Source organism: Eptesicus fuscus, chromosome 19 (assembly GCF_027574615.1).
Source record: "Eptesicus fuscus isolate TK198812 chromosome 19, DD_ASM_mEF_20220401, whole genome shotgun sequence".
NCBI classification, from domain to species: Eukaryota; Metazoa; Chordata; class Mammalia; order Chiroptera; family Vespertilionidae; genus Eptesicus; species Eptesicus fuscus.
This window is the reverse complement of record NC_072491.1, coordinates 466,261-489,283: the sequence shown is the minus strand read 5'-3', so window position 1 is coordinate 489,283 and position 23,023 is coordinate 466,261. Positions and strand designations below refer to the sequence as shown.

At 60.8% G+C, this 23,023-nt stretch overlaps 2 protein-coding genes across 2 annotated transcripts in view; both read right to left on the bottom strand.

Annotated features, from left to right (window-relative positions):
- Positions 1–11,191, bottom strand: part of PLEC (plectin) — a 56,683-nt gene extending 45,492 nt beyond the window's left edge. Inside the window, exons 1-2 of the mRNA XM_054708567.1 lie at positions 11,049–11,191; positions 9,584–9,782 (exon numbers count right to left, since the gene is read on the bottom strand). Of these exons, the coding sequence (XP_054564542.1) occupies positions 9,584–9,779 (196 nt within the window). The 5' untranslated portion in view covers positions 9,780–9,782; positions 11,049–11,191. The remainder of the gene's footprint in view (positions 1–9,583; positions 9,783–11,048) is intronic.
- Positions 11,192–11,720: 529 nt separating this feature from the next.
- Positions 11,721–20,489, bottom strand: PARP10 (poly(ADP-ribose) polymerase family member 10). Its single transcript, XM_008159746.3, has 11 exons — positions 20,443–20,489; positions 20,131–20,312; positions 19,796–20,050; positions 19,489–19,725; positions 18,780–19,405; positions 18,441–18,662; positions 18,224–18,320; positions 17,388–18,026; positions 17,153–17,286; positions 12,232–12,406; positions 11,721–12,150 (listed from the first exon to the last, which is right to left on the bottom strand). Exons 2-11 carry the CDS (start codon positions 20,303–20,305, stop codon positions 11,804–11,806), a joined length of 2,907 nt encoding a protein of 968 aa, XP_008157968.2. The 5' UTR covers positions 20,306–20,312; positions 20,443–20,489; the 3' UTR covers positions 11,721–11,803.
- Positions 20,490–23,023: the final 2,534 nt, after the last annotated feature.

Here is a 23,023-nt window from a genome sequence, read left to right as displayed (position 1 = left end):
TCAAAAAAACAAACTACAGCCCTGCCAGGTGTGGCTCAGTGGACAGAGCGCCGGCCTGCGGACCAAGGGGTCCCAGGTTCGATTCTGGTCCAGGGCATGTACCTTGGTTGCGGGCACATCTCCAGTGGGGGGTGTGCAGGAGGCAGCCGATCGATGTGTCTCTCTCATCGATGTTTCTAACTCTCTATTCCTCTCCCTTCCTCTCCGTAAAAAAATCAATAAAATATATTTAAAAAAAAAAACACAAAAAAAACTACAGCCCTGGCCGGTGTGGCTCAGTAGACAGAGCGTCGGCCTGCGGACCAAGGGGTCCCGGGTTTGATTCTGGTCCAGGGCACGTACCTCGGTGGCAGGCTCCTCCCTGGCCCAGGCCCTGGCCAGGGTCGTGCGGGAGCCGACCGGGCGGTGTGTTTCCCTCACATCGATGTTTCTCCGTGTCTTTCCCTCTCGCTTCCGCTCTCACGATCGGTGGGAAAATATCCTCGGTGAGGATGAACCAACAAGCAAACAGAACAGAACAGAACTACGTGCCGTCATCTCCTTACTGCTGAGCAGCTCGCACCAGCACCCGATGAGCGATGAGCGGGGAACGGTGCCCACAGAGGGGCTGGGTGCTGGGTTGCTACAACCTTCCTTAGTTTAAAAAAAAAATGAAGGAGGTCCCTGTATCCAGGCCAACCCGTGGGGACTGAAGCAGATCGGGGTTTGCCCAGGATCAGGTGATATAAACAGTCTATTAATGTGTAAAAACCACTGGATTCATATTCTCTCTCTCTCTCTCACACACAGACACACACTGTGGGCACCGCAGCCAGTGAGACGGGGGGGGGGGGGGGGGGGGGGCAGAGCGTGACGCTGCGACTTAAACCGTTTTCTCTATAGACGCCCATCGCGCTTGCTGTCCTCCGGGCGCTGAGCACGGTTTACTTCTGACAATAAACAGTCCAAAGCCCTCTCCCAAGAGCAACAGGTCCCTGCCAGCCCCTGCTCCTGCCAGCGGAGCTCTGGCCCCCAAAGATGACAGCACGGCACCCCCCCCCCCCATGCGAGCACCCTGCACACGCTGGCTGAGGGCTGAGGGCTGGTGCCAGGGACACAGATAACGGAGCTCGGAGTCCAGGACAGGACAGGGCGAGACAGACCAGGAGGGTGCCTGGCACATGGCCTGGGGCCGGCCGGGGAGGTGGGGAGCCCCTGCAGCCAAGCTTCACTGACTCATTGATTGATTTAATATCTTTATTGGTTTTAGAGAGGAAGGGAGGAGAGGGAGAAAGAAACATCAATGATGAGAGAGAATCGTGGACCGGGCGTGGGCCCTGACCAGGAACCCACTGTGACCTCCCGGGTCACAGGTCGGCGCTGACCACTGCGCCATGCGGGCCGGGCGGGCGCCTTCAGCTGAGCTCTAAAGAAAGTCACAGGTGCCCTGCGGACAGGCTGACACTGGCGACCTCCTCCTGACCTCTATCGGGCCTCGCCCTCTGCAGCCCCGCCTCCGATCCGATCCACACTGAGCCTCACCTGCTCCCAGCCCTGAGGGGTCAACTGTGACGTCCCCCCTGGTGCCCACCCCCCACTGCGGTCCTGCACCTCAGGCCCTGACCCCAGGAGAGGCCCTGGCCCTGTGCACACGGCACCACTTGAGGGCCTGGGAGGCTCCGTCTGCAGACACTCCTTCCACACTCCCCTGCTCACCTCAAACCCTCCCCCGCATGTACCCCTGCCCACCCCCACCCCCACCCCCGGCCTCGTCTGCCTCCCCCGGTGCAGGAGGCCAGGCTCTGGGGACCTGAGAGGCAGGGTGCCCGGACACCCACCCCAGGGGCTGCAGCCCCACAGGAATCTGCCCTGGAGAAAAGGCGAGGAGGGTGGGGAGGGCCAAGGGGCGCTGGCTGGCAGGAAATCAGGAATGTTCTGGGAGGATCTGTGTGGCTGGGAGACGGAATGGCCTGGGATTCCCAGGGCAGAGCGGGGATGGTAGCCGGGGATGGTGACGTGTCCAGGGTGGGGCCTAAAGTGTTGTGGGGAGGTCACTGGGGTGAGAGGCTAAGTGGCTGGACTTTGGAGGGGAGAACCGAAGTTGGGTCTGGTGAGTAAGAACAGGGGAGGGTGGGGGTGGGGGTGACTGCCGCTCGGGGAACAGGCCAGGAGGCAGAAGCCAGGGCCCTTCCCGGGCCCAATGGAGGACCAAGAGTGGGTGTGCAGGGCTGGGCAGAAGGCAGCGCCAGCGCAGGCCAGGGCTCCTCCACACCCCAGCCCCGGGCGGTCACTCACTAGCCGGTTGACCTCAGGGGCCATGCTCACCCTCCCTCCCTCCCTGGGGCAGCCCTGCACCTCCAGGGAGAGGGGGCCAGGGTCTCAGGCCTCTGGTAGGTCCCAGGCGCTCACCAAGGTCAGCCACGGGCCCAGAGCCTAGCCACCTCGAGCCGTCTCTAGGCCACTCCGGGGCCCAGCCCCTCACCTAGTCCCCGGGCTCAAGCCAGGAGCGGAGGAGACCTGGGGTGCCTGCTGTGCCCCAGAAGCTCTCCCGACTCCTGCGCCAGACACCCTGGCTGCATGGGGACCCCCAGCACCTCTTCTCCTGCTTGGCAACTCTCAGCCACCCTCGGGCTGGGGCCACACGGGGCGCTGCACCCTGACCCTAGCCAGTTCAGTGCGGGCAGGTGCCCGGGTGCCCAGAGGCAGGAGGCACAGGCATACGTCACCCACCGAGCCCAGGAAGGGACCATGGGCTGAGACAGCCCAGTGTGTCCAACACCCACCCTGGCGACAGAGACGGGGACACCCCCCCCCGCCCCCCCGGGGCCCACCACAGCTCACTCCTGGGAGGCGTTGGGGCCAGGACAGGCTCTGGATGGAGCCACATGCAACCCCGCGGCCGACCGGACTGAGGATTTGGAACGAAGCCCCGTGCGTACAGTTAGGTGTCCCACGTTCAACAGAGTGGCCAGTGGAGCCAGCTCTGTCCCAGGGTTTGTCAGGAGAGCTGTGGCCTGCCCTGCCCCCGCCCAGGTGCACCCTCCCTCCCTGTGGGTGCGACGGGCAGACGAGGAGCCCCTTGTCACAGGAGGGTCTCTACCAGGCCCAGGTGAACGGGTACAGAAGCCAACGGCTGGCCACAGGGAGAACCTCACAGCACACCCATCCCACTCAGGACCCGCCCCCCCCCACCCCCGCCCCACCCCCACCCCCGCCCCCGCCCCCGCAGCAGAGATGAGCCCCGGGCCCAGCGGACCCTCCCGCCTGGGCGATGTGAGTGGGTGCAGAGCGGTCTCACAGGCTCCGGGCAGAGCCCCAGCAGGACGCTCTCCCTGAGCTGCCCTTGACCTGGGTCAGAGCCAGCAGAACCAGCCGCGTGGAGCTGGAACCTGCTCTGGTCGGCTGTCCCAGGGCCCCTCCCTCCCCGCCCCAGGGGCTCACTCCCAGACCCTAAGCCTGGGGGCCTGAAAGGGACCCCCAGGGGCTGCAGGCAGCTGACAGCAGTTTGGGTCTCGGCGGGTCCAGAGGGGTCCGGGGTCATGGAGCAGGACACGGCGGTCTGCCCAAAGCCCTCAAGTGGCTTCCTCGCAAGAGGAAAGGGGGCTGCCCGGACTTCCCCAGCCCACAGCTGCCGCCGGACAGAGGAGGGGTGTGGCGGGGTCCCTGCCAAGGAAGGGAGGCGGCGAGGCGCTGCCCAGCCCCGGCCCGTTCGGGAGGTGAGGAGAGGCCACAGCTATGCGACCCACTGCCAGGCGGTGGCGGCCGCCCCTGACCATGTGGGAGGCACCGGCCGCGGGGCAGGAGCAGCACAGCCTGGACCCACGTGTCTGCTGAGCGCGGACTCGGGACACTGGCCACAGGCCGGGAGGAGCCCCCGCCGAGCGCGGCCCACCCCACCTCCCGGGCAGCGCGATGCCCTATTAAGGGCATGACAGCGGGGGCTGCGCGGAGCTCGCCGGCCGCTTCCCGGGCGCCGGGCCGCGGGGACAAGCGCGGCGGACAGGGCACGGGGCTCTGTCCGGGCCGCCCTGGGCAGCCCCCGCGGACAGGGCGTCCGAGGCCAGGCGGACCGGCTGGGGACCGGCCGCGGCGCGTACCTTTGTACCGCTCCCGCACCTCCTCGTAGGCCTGGACGAAGTCCTGCTCGTCGGGCGGGCCGGGCGGCGGCGGGGCGGCCATGCGGGCGGCAGGCGCGGGACGCGGCGGGGCGCTGCGACACGTTGGGAGCCTCCAGCCCTCGGCGGCCACTCTGTCCCCGCGGCCGCCGGCGCCGCTTCAAGTGTCCGCCCCCGTCCGCCCCCCCGCACCACCCCCCCCGCACCCAGGATGCCCCACGGGCGGGGCGGGGCGGGGCCAGGGGCCGGGCCCAGGGGAGCTGCGGCCGCGCGGCCGGGCGACTCCCGGGGTCGGCGCGGCTGGACCGGGCTCCGCGGGCCCCACGCCTTGCCCCACGGCGCGTGCCAGCGGGCGTTCCCCACCTCCCGCCGGGTCGGGGCGCCCTCAGCCTGAATTCTCCCCGTCCGTCCGACTCCCAGCCCCGCGGCGGCCCCTCCCTCTCCAGCCCCGACCTCTCCGTAACCCCGGGATCCGGGGATCCGGCCACTTCACCTGATCACCCTGGGCGCCCCTCCCTCCTCGCGCCCCTCCCTCCGCCTCCACTAAGAACCCCTCCCTTGCAACCTTGGACCTAGAATTGGTATCAACATAGAAAGGCGCTCAGCCCTGGCCGGTGTGCTCAGTGGTTAGAGCGCAGGCCTGCGCACCAGAGGGTCCCCAGCCCGCGGCCCGTTGAGGTGCCTGCGGGAGGCAACCAATCCATGTGTCCCTTTCACATCGATGTTTCTCTCTCTCTTCCTCTGCCCCCTCTGCCCTCCCTCCCTCTCACTCTCTCTCCTCCCCCCTCCATTCTCTCTCTAAAAAACAAAACAAAACAATGGGTATCCTCAGGTGAGGATTTGAGGAAAAAACGGGGGGGGGGGGGCTCTTTTAAAAAGTCCGGCTTGAGCCCTGGCTGGTGTGGGTCAGTGGATAGAGCGTCGGCCTGCAGAGTGAAGGGTCCGGGGTTCAATTACAGTCCAGGGCACATGGCCGGGTTGTGCACTCAGTCCCCAGCAGGGGGCGTGCAGGAGGCAGACGATAGGTGATTCTCATCATTGATGTTTCTGTCTCTCTCTCCTTCTCTCTTCCTCTCTGAAATCAATAAAAATATTTTTTAATAAAAATATTTTTAAAAATAATAAATAAAATAAAAAGCCCGGCTTGAGCCCTAGCTGGTGTGGGTCAGTGCATAGAGCATCGGCCTGCAGAGTGAAGGGTCCCGGGTTCAATTCCAGTTAAGGGCACATGGCCGGGTTGTGCACTCGATCCCCAGTAGGGGGCGTGCAGGAGGCAGCCAATGCATATTTCTCTTTCATTGATGTTTCTACCTCTCCCTCTCCATCTCTCTGAAATCAATAAAAACATACTAGGTGTACCGGTTAACAATGCAGATTTTTTTCAATAGATGGAGTTACACATATGCTGATATATATGCGATTCGATATGTATGCTATTTTGTTGTATTGACAACGAGCTTCTAAACTTCATATGTCAAATTTTCTGAAGGTGTTAACATCATAGATATTTTTACACTTAAAAATTGCCGGCCGAACATTGTCACTTGGTAGTTATGTGAAAAGGGAACCCGGGAAGGCTGGTCAACCTTGAAGCTAAAGGTCAGAGCCAACCACTCCCTATCTAATTGAGACAATGGTAACTGAGGCAACTTCCCCACCAAATAATCATGTAAATCCTTATTGATAAAGATCATCTGTCTGTTACTGGAATTACCTGCCTAAGGGCAATGGATGTATCTCAGAACTCTAATAAAAGGGATGGCAAAGGTCAAAGCGGAGCAGTCCTCCCACTAGAAGTGGGCTCCCGCCTGGCCCCACATTTTCCCAAATTGATTCTTTTCTAGCTTCTCTTCATTTTGATTGCGGCCTTCTCCAGAAACCAGACCCGAACGGGATCTCTGAAACACGCGGGACGTGACAAGGGATCCCACACAAAAAATGTCAAATTTCATGCCAAAAAAGAGCATTTGCGGGAAGTTTTAATTCATTACTTTATTTTGAAGAAAAAGTTATCTATACTTTGGGAAGCTTATGGTGAACATGCTCCATCTCAAGGTACTTGTGAACTCTGGTTTAAATGCTTTAAAGCATTCGATGTGAAAGACAAAGAACGTCCAGGTCAACCGAAAAAGTTTGAAGACCAACAATTACAAGCATTATTGGATGAGGATGCATGTCAAACTCAAAAACAACTTGCAGAAATATTAAACATTGCTCAGCAAACAATTTCTGATCGTTTACAAGCAATGGGAAAGATTTTAAAGGAAGGAAAATGGGTGCCACATCAACTGAACGAAAGACAAATGGAAAACCGAAAAGTCATCAGGAAAACGTTGCTTCAACGGCATGAAAGAAAGTCTTTTTTGCATCAAATTGTGGCTGGCAATGAAAAGTGGATTTATTTGGAGAATCCCAAACGCACAAAATCATAGGTTGATCCAGGTCAACCATCAACATCGACTGCAAGGCCAAATCGCTTCAGAAAGAAGACAATGCTCTGCGTTTGGTGGGATCAGGAAGGTGTGGTGTATTATGAGCTTCTAAAACGAGGTGAAACCATTAATACTGATCGATACCGACAACAATTAATCAATTTGAACCACGCTTTGATAGTAAAACGACCAGAATGGGCCAGAAGATACGGCAAAGTAATTTTGCTTCATGATGACGCACCATCACACACTTCAAAACCAGTTAAAGTAAGGTGACCAGATCGTCCCGCTTTTGGCGGGACAAACCGATTTTTAACAATTTGTCCCGCGTCCCACGGCGTTTTAAAAAAGTCCCTATTTTTTGAAAGATTAGGGACTTTTTTAAAATGCCGTGGGACGCGGGACAAATTGTTAAAAATCCGGACTGTCCCCCCAAAAGCGGGACGATCTGGTCACCTTAAGTTAAAGACACGTTAAAAGATGTTGCCTGGGAAGTATTAACCCACCCGCCGTGTTCACCAGCCCTTGCTCCTTCAGACGACCACTTGTTCCGATCCACGGCACACGCACTGTCTGAGCAGCACTTCAACACGACGAAGAAGTGGAAAATGGGGTCTCTGAATGGTCTGCCTCAAAACAAGAAAAGTCCTATCGGGACGGTACCCACCAATTCCCTGAAAGGTGGGGAAATGTGTAGCTAGCGATGGACATTGCTTTGAATAAAGCACTTTGGATGTTTCTCTTGAAATTATCATGTTTTCTTTGATTACAAAATCCGAATTTTTAACCAGTTAATAGCTAATCCGAGTTTTTAACTGGTATGCGGATTAGCTATTAACGGGTTAAAAATGCAGATACAGGTTAAAAATTGGGGTTAGCTATTAATCGGTTAAAAATGTGGATTTTGTAATCAAAGAAAACACGATAATTTCAAGAGAAACATCCAAAGTGCTTTATTCAAAGCAATGTCCATCGCTAGCTACACATTCCCCCATCTTTCAGGTAATTGATGAATACCGTCCCAATAGGACTGTTCTTGTTTTGAGGCAGACCATTCAGAGACCCAATTTTCCACTTCTTCCTACGTCTTGAAGTGCTGCTCAGAAAGCGCATGTGCCGTCGATCGGAACAAGTGGTCGTCTGAAGGAGCAACCCAACAAAATAGCATACATATCACATCGCATATATATCAACCTATGTGTAACTCTATCTATTGAAAAAGCCCACATTATTAACCGGTACACCTAGTATTTTTTTTTTTAATTAAGTACAAAAAAGGATAAAAAATTAAGAACAGATCGTGTAACAGAAACCCACACTGAAACCTATATGATCCCATTAACCAACGTCGCCTCAATAAGTTTAATTTAAAAAGGGGAAAAAACAGCAACAGGAAAGTAAATATCTCCCCCCCCAAAAAAAAAAAAGTTAAGGAGATTACCATAAAAACAAACTTTATGTAATACAAAAGGACTGAAATAGGGAATTTTTAGAAGGAATAAAATGCTTGGTACCAATAAGAGGCATTCTTTCCCACCCGTCAAACTGGCACAGACCCTTCTCTCCACACTGGCAGGCGCCCGGCTTTCTGAGATGCCCCTGGCTTATTCCTCAAACGCCCGCTCTGGGAGTCAATGCTAAGAACATCAGCAGGCGATGCCCGCGGCCCCACCCAGCCCTGGCTGCTGAGTGGCCGGAGCCCACAGGGAAGGACATTCCCGATCCGCCTTCTTTGGGGAAAAAGGGCCTCTGTTTTTGGTTGTTGTCAATCCTCACCCCGAGGACACTTCCACTGATTTCTTTTTCAGAGAGTGGAAAGGAGGGGGGAAGGGAGAGGGAGGCGGAAAGAGAGAAACTTGGGTTGGTTGCCTCTGAGGCCAGGATGGACCCTTCAACCCTTCAACCCAGGTCCGTGCCCTCGGCTGGGAACCCAACCTGTGACCCTTCCGTGGGCAGGTCTCTGACCACTGAGCTCACCAGCCAGGGCAAGGACCACTTTTTAAAAATATATATTTTATTGATTTTTTTACAGAGAGGAAAGGAGAGGGATAGAGAGTTAAAAACATCGATGAGAGAGAAACATGGATCAGCTGCCTCCTGCACACCCCCTACTGGGGATGTGCCCGCAACCAAGGTACATGCCCTTGACCGGAATCGAACCCGGGACCCTTAAGTCCACAGGCTGACACTCTATCCACTGAGCTCACCAGCCATATGTGACGCCTGAAAAACACCTGTCAGGTCATGGGTCCCCTTCACACCTGCCCCTGGGGATGGGGGGGGGTGGCCAGCCCCCACCCTGTCCTGCTCCTCTGTGCTCCCACCCCCAAAGTCCCTTGCTGCCCACACCATCCCTGCTCAGCAGCTGGCCACCCAGCCTCTCCCCCACCCGCCTCAGGCCACCCTCTCAGGCCCCTCAGAGCCAGCCCTGCCCTCCAAACGCCTCATCCTCATCCGGGTCCGAATGGTGGGTGGGGTCAGGACTCCACAGTCTGGCAGAGCGACCCTCCACGGGCTCCTCCGTGCCCAGCACACCCTGGGGGTGTCCAGAACGAGGTCACCACTTCCCCAAGGGAGGGGCCCCTGTCCAGCTGCCAGCCCTGGAGGCCTCTCCGCCTGGCTTTCCCCCCCTCCTCCCCAGAACCACACCTGGAGAGCCAGGCCAGGCGCTGACTCAGGGAGGGCACCCTCCGGTCCTGAGGACGTGCCTCCACCGCCCCTCATGGGGGCGGCCAAGGCCCGGGGGCCTGGGAGGCAGCTCTGCCCCAGGAACCCCAGAAAGCGTCCTCAGGACATTGGGGCGCTGGGCTGGGTCGGGAGGCCTGTGATGGCGCCGCGCAGGGAACTTAACCTCAGGCCTGGTGCGGAGACCGGGTGCGGCCAGGAGGTGGCGCTGTGCTGCCTGCAATCGCGGGGACGCGGGGGCCTCTCCGACCCGCAGACCTCTCACCTGTCCTTCCAGCCCCCACACCTGCACGCAGCGCCGCGCAGCTCTGGGCAGCGGCTCGGGCAACCAGCCAGCACTTAGAAACGGGAGGACGAGGCCCGGCGCGTTACCTGCGATCCGGATGACTGCCCGCTCAGCCGGGTCCAGGACGCTGCCGTTGCCCGCCGAGCCGCCTCCGCTCCGCCGGCTCCGCTGCGTCTTGCCCAGGTTCCAGGGCAGGGTGTCCCCGGGGCTGGGGGAGCCGCTGCCTCCGCTGGAGGAGCCATCCTCGGCCGCCGTCCGCACCTCAACGTCCTCCCCCGACATGGCCTGCGGAGAGGGAGCAGGAGGGGTCACGCTGGGGGCACTGCACACTGACCGGCACCTTCTTAACCTAGACACTGGCCCCACCCCATCCACCCTCTCCCCTGGACACGGACCCGCCCCCCGTGTCCCACCTCATCACACACCGACCCCCACCTTCTCCACCCACGGCTGGCCCCACCCCCTCCAGCTCACCCCTAGGACACCACACAGTGACCGCTCCCCAGCACTGACCTCACTGCGTCCAGGCCATCACTAGGACAGTGACTCCCCGCATGGCTGTCCCCCTCAGTCACCCAAATGCTGACCCCTCTGTGCTGTCACCCATGGGCTCGCCACATCAGAGGACACTGACCCTACCCTTGACCCTGACCAACGGCGGGGGGGGGGGTGTGATTACCTCCACTTGGACACTGACCCCGCCCTCCACCGCATCACTCACACACCGGCCACCCCACGCCCACAACCCGCCCCCCCACCTGACCCCTGTCTCCTTTAAGCCTCTGACCACCAGGAAAACCAGGCCATCCGGAAGCACTGACCGCTGCCCCTCCCCTCCAGGCCCGACCCCATCCCCTGGACAAGGACGCCGTCTCCAAGCGGTCTCAGCCTCTAGGACTCCCCAAGGCCCCACCGCCCGCCCCGCACGCGTCTCCGCAGTGAACTCCTATAAATAGCCGGAGCCGCAGCGGCGTGGGCCCCGGAGCTGGCTGCGGGCTGCGGCGGGGCTGGGAGGGAGCCGCTCGGCGCCCACCCGAGTGCACGCGCACCCGCACCCGCACCGCCGGCGCTGCCCGAGCGCACGCACACCCACGCGTGCACTCTTCAGCTCCCCGACCCCAAGAGCGCTGGCGTGCGAGAGGTGAATGGGGCTCTGTTCCCGCGGGGGTGGGGTGGCGTGGGGGCACAATGTGGGCTCTGTGCCTCGGCCCTCGGGCTAAGGTATGGGGAGGAGACAGGGGCACCGGCCGGGGGGGCCACTCCGCCCCGCCTCTCCCAGCTCCTCCGCCGGCCGCCTGTGCTCCAGCCCCCGGCCCGGCGCCCCGGGGTCAGCCGAGCCGCCCCAACAATCTTTCCTGTCCACACCCTGGGCACCGCCCGACCAGTTCCGCAGTCTCGGGGCGCAGAGGTGGAGTCCTCCCGAGGGAGGATGGGCCGCCACGTAGCCCCTAGTTCCGGGACGCAGCTCCTAGTTCTGAGGCCGGAGAGCCCCCACCCCGCCCCAGGCTCCCGTGAGCCGCGCGCCTCTGCCTCGGACCCGGTCATACGTGCCTGGTGGCTCAGCTCAGCGAGGCTCGGCCGCCGCAGCCAGACTGCTGGACCCGGAGAGTCGCGGAGGCGGCGCGGGCGGGGCGAGCCCGGAGCCCCGCCCAGGCTCCCAACCGAACGCCGCCTGTGCAATGGGGCGCCCAAGTGCGCGTGGGGCTGGGAGCCCACGGAGGCGGTGGGACTGGAACACGAGTGCGGCTCGGCCTGGGCGGCGCCCCTATCGCCAGGCACGGCCACCTCCCCCCGCACACGGGGTGGGCCGGTCCGTTGCTGGGGGCGCGTGCGTGACACTAAGGCGACGTGGGGTGCGCGCCCTGGACCGCCCCAGAGAAGCAGCGGGCCTGCCTCACCCCCACCCCCACGCCGCCCCTGCCTCTCACCACGCGGAGGTCCCTCCCGCCCTTCCAATGAGGTCGGACGGACTAGTTGCTCCAGCAGGTCCCTCCGCCTGGTTCCACGTTTATTCAAATAACAGAGTCGCGCTTAAGCGAGGTGTGGCCTCGGCGGAGGGTGTCGCCGTCAGCCCTCCTCCTGGGCTCTGCTGACCCCTGGTGGCTGGGCGCGCCCCTGAAGGGACCCGCCCCAGCCCTCCTCGCTGCTCCCCTGGTCCCCGCACCTCGACAGGAGGCGGGGGAGGGGGGAAAGGGGGCAGGGGGGCTCGGACAGTCGATCTGTAAGGCTGTGTGCAGCTGGGGCCTGGGGAGAGCAGGAGGCCAAAGACGGGCCGCCAGAGACAGAGCCGAGAGGGACCGCTGGGGTTAGGAATCCGGGGAGTGGCCCGAGAGCCCAGAGGGGTCCGGAAGGGGAGCCCGGGGTATGTGCTCGCACGTGATGAGGTGGGTGGGCAGCGCCTGGGTGTCGTGAAAGATGACAAAGATGCTGGGCTGGCGGAGGCAGTCCACGGCGCTGTCGTAACGCAGGAGCCCGTGGCCCGGGGCGCGCAGAGGGGGCGCCCGCAGCTGGCGATGGCCCTGCCCGTAGTCCCCGGTCAGCACCCGCGCCACAAACACGGCCTTGTGGCCCTCGGCGTCCGGGGGCGAGTAGCGGTCTTGCACGGAGAGGGAGGCGCGCTTGGCGAAGTAGACACCCTGCCCGTAGAGCGTGCCTGCGGGCCAAATGGCTGGGGTTAGGGCCCCGGGGCCACAGAGCCCACGCCCCCGCGGCACCCAGCTTCCCGCGGGCTCACCATTGCGGCCGCAGAAGCTGCGGTTGAAGCCGTAGGCACAGATTTCGGGGACAGCGGGCACCGACGTGCCGTGGTACAGGACGTGCTCCACCGGCCGCTGCTCGCAGCGCTGCTCCAGGCGCTCTCGGTGCAGCTCGTACTGCTGCTGCAGCAGCGGGTGCCGCACGCGCTCCACCTGCCAGGCGGCCACAGCGTCAGTTGGAGACCTTCCCGACCCTCTGGGCCAAAGGGACCGCGCTGGGGCGGGAAACCAGGAGCCCTGTGTTGGCCCAGCCGGCGTGACTCAGTGGAGGAGCGTCCACCTGTGAACCAGGAGGTCCTGGTTTGACTCCCGGTCAGGGCGCATGCCCAGGGTGTGGGCTCCATCCCCAGTGTGGGGCGTGCAGGAGGCAGTCGGTCCATGAGTCTCTCTCATCACTGACGTTTCTGTCTCTCCCTCTCCTTTCCTCACTGAAGTCAATAAAAGAATGTATTTTTTTAAAGCCCTAACTGGTTTGGCTCAGTGGATGGAGCGTCGGCCTGCGGACTCAAGGGTCCCAGGTTCGATTCCGGTCAAGGGCATGTACCTTGGTTGCGGGCACATCCCCAGTAGGGGGTGGCAGGAGGCAGCTGATCGATGTTTCTCTCATTGATGTTTCTAACTCTCTATCCCTCTCCCTTCCTCTCTGTAAAAAATCAATAATGTATATATTTTTTAAATAATAAATAAAAAGAGCCCTGTGTTGGAGGAGGTCAGGGTCTGGGGAGACCACGGGGCCAACCTTCCAGGGAGGCCCTGCCACCCACCAGCCCTTGGCACCACCGACAGGCCTCTGCGGAGAGGAGCTGAGCCAGGTACCTCCCCTGCGCGCAGGACTTCACCCCCAACACCAAGAGACACCCCTGGGCCTCTGGGTGCTGGGAAGACCAGGCGACCAGTCACACAGCCAGCCATGGGCGAGCTGTGGGGACCCACACAGAGTTTCTAAGGAAATTCTGAGTAGGCTCTGCAGGCGATGCAAAAGAATAGTAGATCCGCAAAACAAAGCTAGTGAACGTGGAAAGAAGTGCTCTGAAAACTAGCGAGTTCTTACGTTAGGAATGGAACTATTAACCGAAAAAGAAATTTTTTAATCCTCACCCAAGGATATTTTCCCATTGATCTTTTTTTAGAGCGAGTGGAAGAGAGAGGGAAAGACAGAGAGAAACATCAATGTGAGAGAAACACATCGATTGGTTGCCTCCTGCACGCACCCCGGTCTGCAACCCAGGGTACATGCGCTTGACCGGAATTGAACCCGGGACCCTTTGGTCCGCAGGCCGATGCTCTATCCACAGGGACAAACTGGAAAAATAAAAATTTTAAAAATATTTTAAAGAGCCCCAGCTGGTTTGGCTCAGTGGGTAGAGCGTTGGCCTGCAGACTGTAGGGTCCCAGGTTTGATTCCAGTCAAGGGCACATGCCTGGGTTTCGGGCTTGATCCCCAGTGGGGGTGCCATGCAGGAGGCAGCCAATCAATGACTTCTCTCATCATTGACGTTTCTATCTCTCCCTCTCCCTTCCTCTCTGAAATCAATAAAAATATATTTTAAAAAATAGAGTAAAATCTTTTAAGGAATGAAATTGCGGAACGAAAAAAAAATAAAAGAAATTGCTGAACGAAATCTAGTGGGGAGGCCAGGTAATCAGATCCTGGAGATGGAGTTAAGGAGGGACTCCGCGTGCAGAGCTAGAGAAAAGAGCGGAGCCTGTGCGGACCCGTGAGGGAGGAGGCTGCGGCCTGGGCGAAGGGAAACGCGCAGGAAGAGGACAGCAGGTGACAGGAGCACGGAGGTGCTCACGCAAGGCAGTGCCCCCGAGCTGAAGGCGGCGTCTCCGGGTGGGAAGGACCCAGGAGATGACAAGGACACGTCCCTGCCAGAGAGTGTCAACCTCCAACGCGAAAGACCACTAATGGCCACACCCACACCACCGTCAACGCACGGATGGAAAACGTCTCCCATCCTCACACGGCGCCTCCCCGCCGATACCGGGTGCTAAGAAACCGAAGAGAGATTTTTTTTTTAAACTTTCCAAGAGCAAACATTTTTAAAGAAAAAGAGTAATGTTTTCCCAAGATTCCTGGAAAGAAGACATATTCTGATCCTGAACACTACATGCAGCCAAGCTGTTATTGGTGAGGACAAAATCAGGGCACATTAACATAGGCAGAACCAGCTGTGCTCATATAAGTGAACAGAAGTGTTTTAAAAAAACACACAAATACGCCCTAACCGGTTTGGCTCAGTGGATAGAGCGTCAGCCTGCAGACTGAAGGGTCCCAGGTTCAATCCTGGTCAGGGGCATGTACCTTGGTTTCGGGCACATCTCCAGTAGGGCGGGTGCAGGAGGCAGCTGATGGATGTTTCTCTCTCATCGATGTTTCTAACTCTCTATCCCTCTCCCTTCCTCTCTGTAAAAATATCAATAAAATATATTTTAAAATAATAATAATTTTAAAAACACACAAATATAACTTTTGTTTAAAAGAGAATACTTGGCATCAATATCAAATTATAGTTGCAAATTACCTCTAATTGTAAAAGGCAAACAAAATTTAAAAGTTCAAGATGGCCGAAACCGGTTTGGCTCAGTGGATAGAGCATCGGCCTGCGGACTGAAAGGTCCCGGGTTCGATTCCGGTCAAGGGCATGTACCTTGATTGCGGGCACATCCCCAGTAGGGGTTGTGCAAGAGGCAGCTGATCGATGTTTCTCTCTCATCGATGTTTCTAACTCTCTATCCCTCTCTCTTCCTCTCTGTAAAAAATCAATAAAATATATTAAAAAAAAAAAAAAGTTCAAGATGGTCACTACCAGGCCCTGGCTGGTAGCTCAGTTGGTTAGAGACTCGTCCCAATCCACCAAGGTTGTGGGTTCGATCCCCTCCTCCGCTGCCGCCCCCCCCCCCGCCCCCCTCCCCCGGTCTGGGCACATACAAGAATCAACCAAGAAATGCACGAACAAGTGGAACAACAAACCAAGGTCTCTCTCTCTCTCTCTTCCTGTGTCTCTCTCAAAGTTAATTTTTAAAAGATGGTTAGTACCCACTCAAGGAGATACTTCTACTGGACAGAAGAAAGGATTCGTGCAAGAGGGCCGCCAGGAGCACAAAGCACGCCTCAGCGCCAAGCACAGCACAGAGAAGAACGGAGAGCGTGAGGACGGCGGAGAGCCGCCGCGTCCTTGAACCCCAGCCCATCCTCTCGCACACAGTCCCGTTCTCACCACGAGGACGGTGTTTCTCCGTGAGCGCTATGGCTCAATGGCAAGTACATTTCCCATTATCCCTATATACCCATCAGCCTGCAGCCCGAGGACGGGGTTCTGTGATGGTTACAGAATAGACGCTGCCGTTCATTTGTCAGCCTCGATGACAGAATAAAGATGAAGTAACCCAGTGGTCGGCAAACTCATTAGTCCACAGAGCCAAATAGCAACAGGACAACGATTGAAATTTCTTTTGAGAGCCAAATTGTTTAAACTTAAACTTCTTCTAACGCCACTTCTTCAAAATAGACTTGCCCAGGCCGTGGTATTTTGTGGAAGAGCCACACTCAAGGGGCCAAAGAGCCGCATATGGCTCGCGAGCCGCAGTTTGCCGACCACGGATGTAACCGACCACACTGTGCCGTGGACAATGGAGGAGGTGAGAGGCGGGGAAGGGAGCGGGGGGCGGGGGGGAGAGTCTCAAGGGTATCCTCCAGAGTCACACAGGTGGTGCCCGGGAGACTCAAGTGCACAAAGCTGACCACATGTGCAGGGAGCCAGCAGGGTGTCCCTCCCCTCCCAACGCGCAGAGACAGCTGCCAGGCGCAGAATGGAGGAAGTGGACCTGGTCCGAAGGTTAGCAGGTGTTGGCAACTGACAGGGCGGGTCTGGGAAGGCCAGAGGCCCTGCCTCTCTGACCAGCTCCGTGTCCTCCCCGCCCAGTCAACCTTCCTCCCCCAGCCCAGCTCCAGCTCCAGCCCTGCCTTCTCCCTCCTGCCAGCTGACCAGCCCGGCAGGGCCTCCTCCTGTCCTTCCTTCTGGCCATGCAGATGTCCTGGGCCTCGCCCCCCTGCAACACCCACCCCTGCCCAGCCCCTCCTCAGCCGCTCCTCCCTGCACTCCTGGGGTGTCACTCTGGCTCCCACGGGCGTCCCAGCCTTTTGTGAGGCGCACCTACGCTCAGAGACGCCTCAATGAGCAAGGAACACGACAGGAGGAGGCGGTGGCCCTGCAGCCAGCCCTCGTCTTCTTTTTTTGTTTGGTTACTCCTCACCCCTCCTCACCCGAGGGTATTTCTCCATTGATTGTTAGGGGGAGTGGAAGAGAGAGGGAGAGACAGAGAGAAATATCGATGGGAGAGAAACACATCGGTTGCACCAGCCCCAACCAGGGCCCAGGCCGGGGAGGAGCCTGCAACCAAGATATGTGCCCTTGACCGCCATCGAACCCGGGACCCTTCGGTCCGCAGGCCGATGCTCTATCCACGGAGCCACACCAGCCAGGGCCAGCCAGCCCTCTTCTTGCTGGAGCCACTGTGAGAGGCAGAAGAGACCCAGAACAGCACCGCACGCTCGCACGCTCGTCTGTGGAGTGAGTCATCCTTACAAGCGCCACAAGATGGCGCCGCTGGTGTAGCTGGCAATGCAGGGGCCTGCTCCAGCCTGCCAGGGCCTGGGACACCTCCCCCCACCGCCTCTATGCCCTTGTCTCCCCCAACCCAGGTGCTCAGGGAATGGTGCCAGGAGCCGGGTGCTCTTCCCTCCTCCCACAGCTCCCAGCCTGCCCCACGCCGGGCAGCTCCTGGCCAACTGACCCTGACCGGCAGAAATGACAGCCCACAGGCTCTGCAAGGCAACAACCGTGCCGAGAGCCCAGGAGGCCACGAGGCTGGCAAGACCGACACTAGACTCACCCGGACGATGCGGGTCCTGCTGTGGGCAGAGTCCAGGGTGTCGTAGAAGGCCTGCACCACCGCCTGGAACTCGGGGCTGTTCTCAGCCAGACACTCCAGCCTGCCCTGGGGCCCCTCCGGCCTCCGCCGTGGCCCTGGCACGGGGGGAGAAAGAAGGTCTGGGCCATGCCCGGCGCATGGGTGGGTTCGGAGAGCTAGCCCTCCCCACCCTCACCTGTCCCAGGTGCAGACTCACCGGTGGGGCTCGAAGCCTCCAAAGGATAGGGCGAACTCTGACCCCAGGGGCCAGCCAGGAGTGCCCGTAAGTGGCGGGCTGCACGGGTGGGCTGGGCCCCAAAACCACGGAGGACGGCGTGGTCATCGTGAAGGGCCACGCTCACACCGTGGCGCTGCTCCAGGCGGGCGCGCAGCTCTGCGGGCAGCGAGTGACCGCAGAGCTCCACCGTCTCCTCCCGGAGGTGCCCCTCCAGGGCAGCCCTGAGGGCCCGGTCCAGCTCGTCCATGTCCTGCTCAAAGTCCGCATGCACCACCAGCTGGGCCTGGCCACCAGGGCCCCCGCCCAGGAGCTCCTCCTCGGCCTCCAGGGGGGTCGGCTCCAGCAGGGAGAGGGCCAGCGCCTGCTGCAACGCAGCCGCTTCCTCCTGCTCAGCCGCTCGGCCCTGTGGCTCCAGGGACCGGTGGAGAGCCAGCTGCAGCGCGGCCTCCTCCTCCAGCCTCACGGGGGCCCCGGTGCTGGGGGCCACGGGCTCCTCCTGAGCGCTGGGTGCAGGCTCCTCCTCTGGCGGCTCCTCCGGTTCCTCCTCCCCCAGCTCCAGGGGCAGCCAGTCCTCCCCGTCCAGGCCCTCCAGAGTGGCCAGCAGCTCTCGGACCTCCTCTGGGGACAGGGAGAGGCACTGGGTGAGGGGTCGAGACCAGCCAAGGTGGGGCTGAAGGATAGGAGGAGTCGGGGAACAGGTGAAAATGAGGTGCTTGGTGGATACGGGGTCACAAGACAGGTGGGCGTGCAAAGCAAGGCAGAGGGTGAGGTCAAGAAAGGGCTATAGGAAGTGCCGGTGTCCCAGGGAGCCCTACCGAGGCTCAGGCTCTCCGGGTCACTGCCTGTACTGTCTGGGGGCCACCGAGTGTGGGATTGGCCAGGGGGGGCCTGCAGGGCTTCAGTGGGGTCCACCTGTCAGGGGAGAACATTAGAGACCCCAGCACACACCCTTCCCTGGCCTCCGAGCAGGGTGGAGGCGGCGTCGGGCGGAGGTGTGAGGAAGGGGCGGGACGGGGCAGGCTCCAACTCCACCTCTGTGGGGTCTGTGTCCAGGGCGTCCCCGGCCAGGCGCTCCGTCCCAAAGACACACTGGAACTGCGCCTCCAGCTCCCGGAGAAGGTGCTGCCCCTCGGGGCCCAGCAGGAACCTGGCGCTGCCCGGGTGCCTCAGGCTCAGCACGTGGTAGCTGATGCTGCCCAGCAGGCTCTGCAGAAACTCCTCCGCGGCCTGGCACGGGGCCAGGGCTCCACAGAGCTGCGGGACGAGGGGGTGAGGTGAGGGGCAGCTCACAGGTGTAGGGCACCAGAAAGGTCCCTAGAGCACCCAGGGGGAGAGGGGGCCACCGGGGAGGAATCGGCAAAGGTCACTCACTCGAAAGCCGGTCATATCTGACTCTTCAAGGGGGAAGAGGGCGACGTCGCCCAAGCCAGCAAGGAGGTCCTCGTGATAGAGCTGCATGAAGCGCATGGAGCCCGGCTCCATCGACAGCACCATCTCCACCAGCCCCTCGGGCTCCGGGCCCCCCCCAGGCTCCAGGCCCCCAGATCCCACCTGCTCTGGAGGCCCCAGGGCGGTCTCCACTGAGCTCACTGGGCCCGGAGACTCTACAGGCCTGGAGCTGACCGGCTCTGCCTGCCCTGAAGACCCCGGGAGCCCTAGGCTCTCTAGCCCCTCCTGGCCCCAATACCCCATAGGCCCCGAGCTGACGGGCACGGCCCGCCCCAGAGACCCGATGGGCTCTGTCCTTACAGGGGCTTCTGATGGGCCTGGTGCCTCCTTAGAGGCCAAGGTCACAGTCCCCACACCCTCCAGTGCCCTCGCTGGCTCTCCAGCCTCCAGAAAAGCATGCTCAGCGGCCCCAGACCCCAACTTGGCCGAGCGGTCCCCTCCACTGGCGTCCGCAGCAAGGTCCTCAGGCTCTAGGACGTCATAGTGGGGGACCAGGCTCAGCTCTGAGCCCTGTAGCCGGTGGTCCTGCTGCAGCACCCGCTCGGCCACTTGAGGGAAGGGAGAAGGACAGGAGGCCCATGAGCAGTCTGAGGGATGAGAGGGGTGGGCGGGTGTGCCTCGCCCCACTCACCCTGCCACTGCTGGAAGGAGACCACGGTGCCCAGGGGCCCTGGCAGGCTGCGCAGGCCCGCCAGGGGGCCCCCACCACTCCGGCGCTCATTCTCCAGGTACAGCTGCAGCAGCAGAAGGTCCACAGGGGTAGTGCCCCCCACCACGCGCACCGCTCGGGCCTGGGGCACCTGCGCCAGGGAGACCTTGGACCCCTCCAGGTCCAGGGCCTGAGCCTGCTCCTCCAGCACACGGACTTCTGTGGGGAAGGTGCAAGTTGGCTCAGTGCATCCCCCCTACAGGCACGCCTGCCCCGTCCCATCTCTCACCTGCCTCCGAGAGGGGCTTGGGCAGCTGGACCAGGGCCCGGTCTGGTCGGGGACTGGCCAGGGCATGGCAGGTCTGCTCCAGGTGCCCCGTGGCACGCAGCAGGGCCTGGACGTGCTGCTCCAGGCGCTCGGGTGTGGTCCCAGGGGGCAGTCCTAGGAGCAGCAGGCGGGCAGGTGCGGGGGGCGGGGCTGGCCGCAGGCTCAGCCGGGCACCCTGCAGCACGTGCTCCTTCTGGGCCAGGACCCGAGCTGCGTCTGCGGGCAGGGGTGGGTGGTGTGTCAGGGCGGGTGGCCCACCCACCGTGCCCAGGCTGCCCTCTCCATCAGCCCCTCACCTGCGGCCTCCTGGAACGTGAGCACGCCTCCGAGGCCAAGTCTCTGCCAGCTCAGCACGGGGCCCCCCCCAGAGCGTCGGTGGTTCTCAAAGTAGAGCGTGAGCAGCTCATCCGGGACGTCGGGGGGCAGCCCACTGAGCTCCACTGCCGCGCCCCCCTCCTCTTCCTCTGCCATCGCAACCCTGGGCGGGGACCAGCGGGTAGGGTAGCCGCCCCCGTGCAACCCTACCCCGTCCAACCCCCACCAGCTCCCCTTGCCCCCACAGCCTTCCCTGGCACCCCCCTACATGGGCAACCCACACCCTCACTTACACTGCCGGCTGCTGGGGCCGCCCCAAACCTGCTGTGCCGGCAGAAGACCTGGGTCAGGAAACAAAAGTGAAACTGTCTGAGGCGAGGGGGAAGGGAGGGGCCTGCAGCCCGGCTGGGTGGCTGCCTCCTGCAGGCAAGTCCTCAGGCAGAGCCTTCTCCCCGCCTGCCCCGCCCCAGCTCCTCAGTCTGAAAAAGCCCCCAGGGGGTGTTGGCCGGGCACCCACTCAGCCCAGCCCTCCAGCCCCATTGTCCCACCCTGCCCGCTGACGGCCGGGTGGGGGGCGTGAGCCCTCTGTCCTCCACTCCCACTGGCTTCTCTCCGTGAACCTTTAAATGGCCAATCACCCTTCCTACTAAGTCCACCAGGGGGCTCCAGTCACTGACCTTAGCCTGTGTGTTCCCCTCCCCCACAGCCTCAGCCGGTGGTCCCCAGGCATGCCCCTACCTCAGGCTGGCTTTCAGCTCTCCCGCAGCCTCCCCAAACCCGCCCCTCGCCCTTTACACCCCCCAGGGGGCCAGGCCTCACCCATAATGCACATGGAGGACGAGCAGCTCCCACCCTTGACCTACAAGTGCTTCCCAGCACAACCTGCCTCTGCCTCCCGACGCCCTCCTCTGCCTCTCTCCCTGGTCTGTGCACCCGCCCAGTCGTCCCATCTTCCCTCGTCATTGTTGTCACCATGGCTAACCCCCGAAGGGGCAGGCACTGTGCCTTGCCGCAGCCAATCCTCGTCACACAGGCGGAAATGGGGGCGCAGACAGGGCCCGCGGTGGTGTTCACACCCAGGCTTCACCTTAAGAATCCAACTCCCTCTCGCACCAGAGCCCTGCCGCCCCCCCCCCCCCCCCCCCCCCCGCCACGCTCCGTTCGCTTCCAGCCTCTCCGGGGGGTGTGCTCACTGCTGTGCGCTACCTCCCACCTCCCCTTTACCCATCAGCCTCCACCCCCACTGCTCCTCGAGGGGACTGAGGCCCTCGCAACCTGCAGGCCCAGCAGCACAGCTGGCCTCTTGCTGCCCCTGCCCTGGTCTGAGCCTCCATCATCTCTCACTTGGATCTCTACAGCAACCTTCTGACGAACCTCCCTCTGCCACTCCCACCCACCTCACCGTCCCTCCACGGAGCAGGCAGAGCGAGCCCTGTCAAATGGCACCATCAGCGGCTACAGCTTAGGGCATGAGAAAAGCCAGAGTCACTCACAGTAAAAGGCCTTTGGGGGGCCTGCCAGGCCCTGCCTGATGGAGCCCCAGTTCCCTCTGGGGCCCCATCCCCACTAAACTCCCCACGCTCAGCCAGCTCCAGCCTGGTCCTCCAGGACAGCAGACCGATCCCACCTCTGTCCCTGCACTGGCCTTTCTCACAGAGCCACCTGGCCACCCTGGCCCCTTACCCTGCTCTCAGGAGCAGATTTAACTCGACGCTGAAAGTCTTTAAGGACCTTATACAGGCCACTTCCAAGGCCCTGACCTCAACTTCATCTTCCTCGTTTTCGATTGTGTCCTAAATTGTATGAGCGTTTAGTTCCACGAAGCAGCAACGCATCCCTGCCTGCTCTGTATCTCCTCTCCTCGCAGAGCGCACGCCCCCTGGCACACGCATAGCTCAGCCAGCGTGCCCCTGCCTGCTGCAGAGCTGCTGCCCGGGCAGCGGGCACTGGACAGCTCTTGCCGGGGCCAGACGGTTGCCTTTTTAGGAGCCGGTTGTTACACTGGTGGCAGCTTGAAACCAGTCGTGACGGAGTATTTACACCATGAGCATGTGCGAAAGGTGCACGCCAGGGCTCCCCCTTGCTAGGCCCTTCGTTAGCCATAGGACCAGCACATCATGGGCACAGGACAGAGCTTTTCCAAACCACGGCAGGGCCTGGGAGAGGCCAACCGTGCAACAGCCAGAGTTGCCAAGTCCCCAGGCCCCGGGCGGAGGCAACGCAGCAGGGGTGTCCCTGGCTGTGGCCGTCAGCGCCCCCCCAGGACGGCTGGCCACTGGAGCTGAGGGAAGAAATGAAGCCTCAGCCCAGGGGTCCTCAAACGTTTTAAACAGGGCTCCATCACCTGTCCCTCAGACCGCTGGAGGGCCGGACTATAGTTTAAAAAAAACTATGAACAAATTCCTATGCACACTGCACATATCTTATTTTGAAGTAAAAAAAAAACAAAACGGCAAAAACACCCGCATGTGGCCCGCGGGCCGTAGTTTGAGGACGCCTGCCTCGGCCCTTAGCGGTGAAACAGGTGTAAGGACTGCAGCCTGTGGTGTGAGGTGTGAGGAGGACAGTGCGGATGAAGGTCTCCTGTGGGGACTGGAATGATTTGCTCTCAATCACCGGGACATGGGATGGAGCGATTAAGCAATTAGGCCTCCGGGTCTTCGAGAGGCTTGGGTAAAAAGGAAAAGTGGTGGCCCTAACCGGTTTGGCTCAGTGGATAGAGCGTCGGCCTGCGGACTCAAGGGTCCCAGGTTCAATTCTGGTCGGGGGCATGTACCTTGGTTGCAGGCACATCCCCAGTAGGGAGTGTGCAGGAGGCGGCTGGTCGATGTTTCTCTCTCATCGATGTTTCGAACTCTCTCTCCCTCTCCCTTC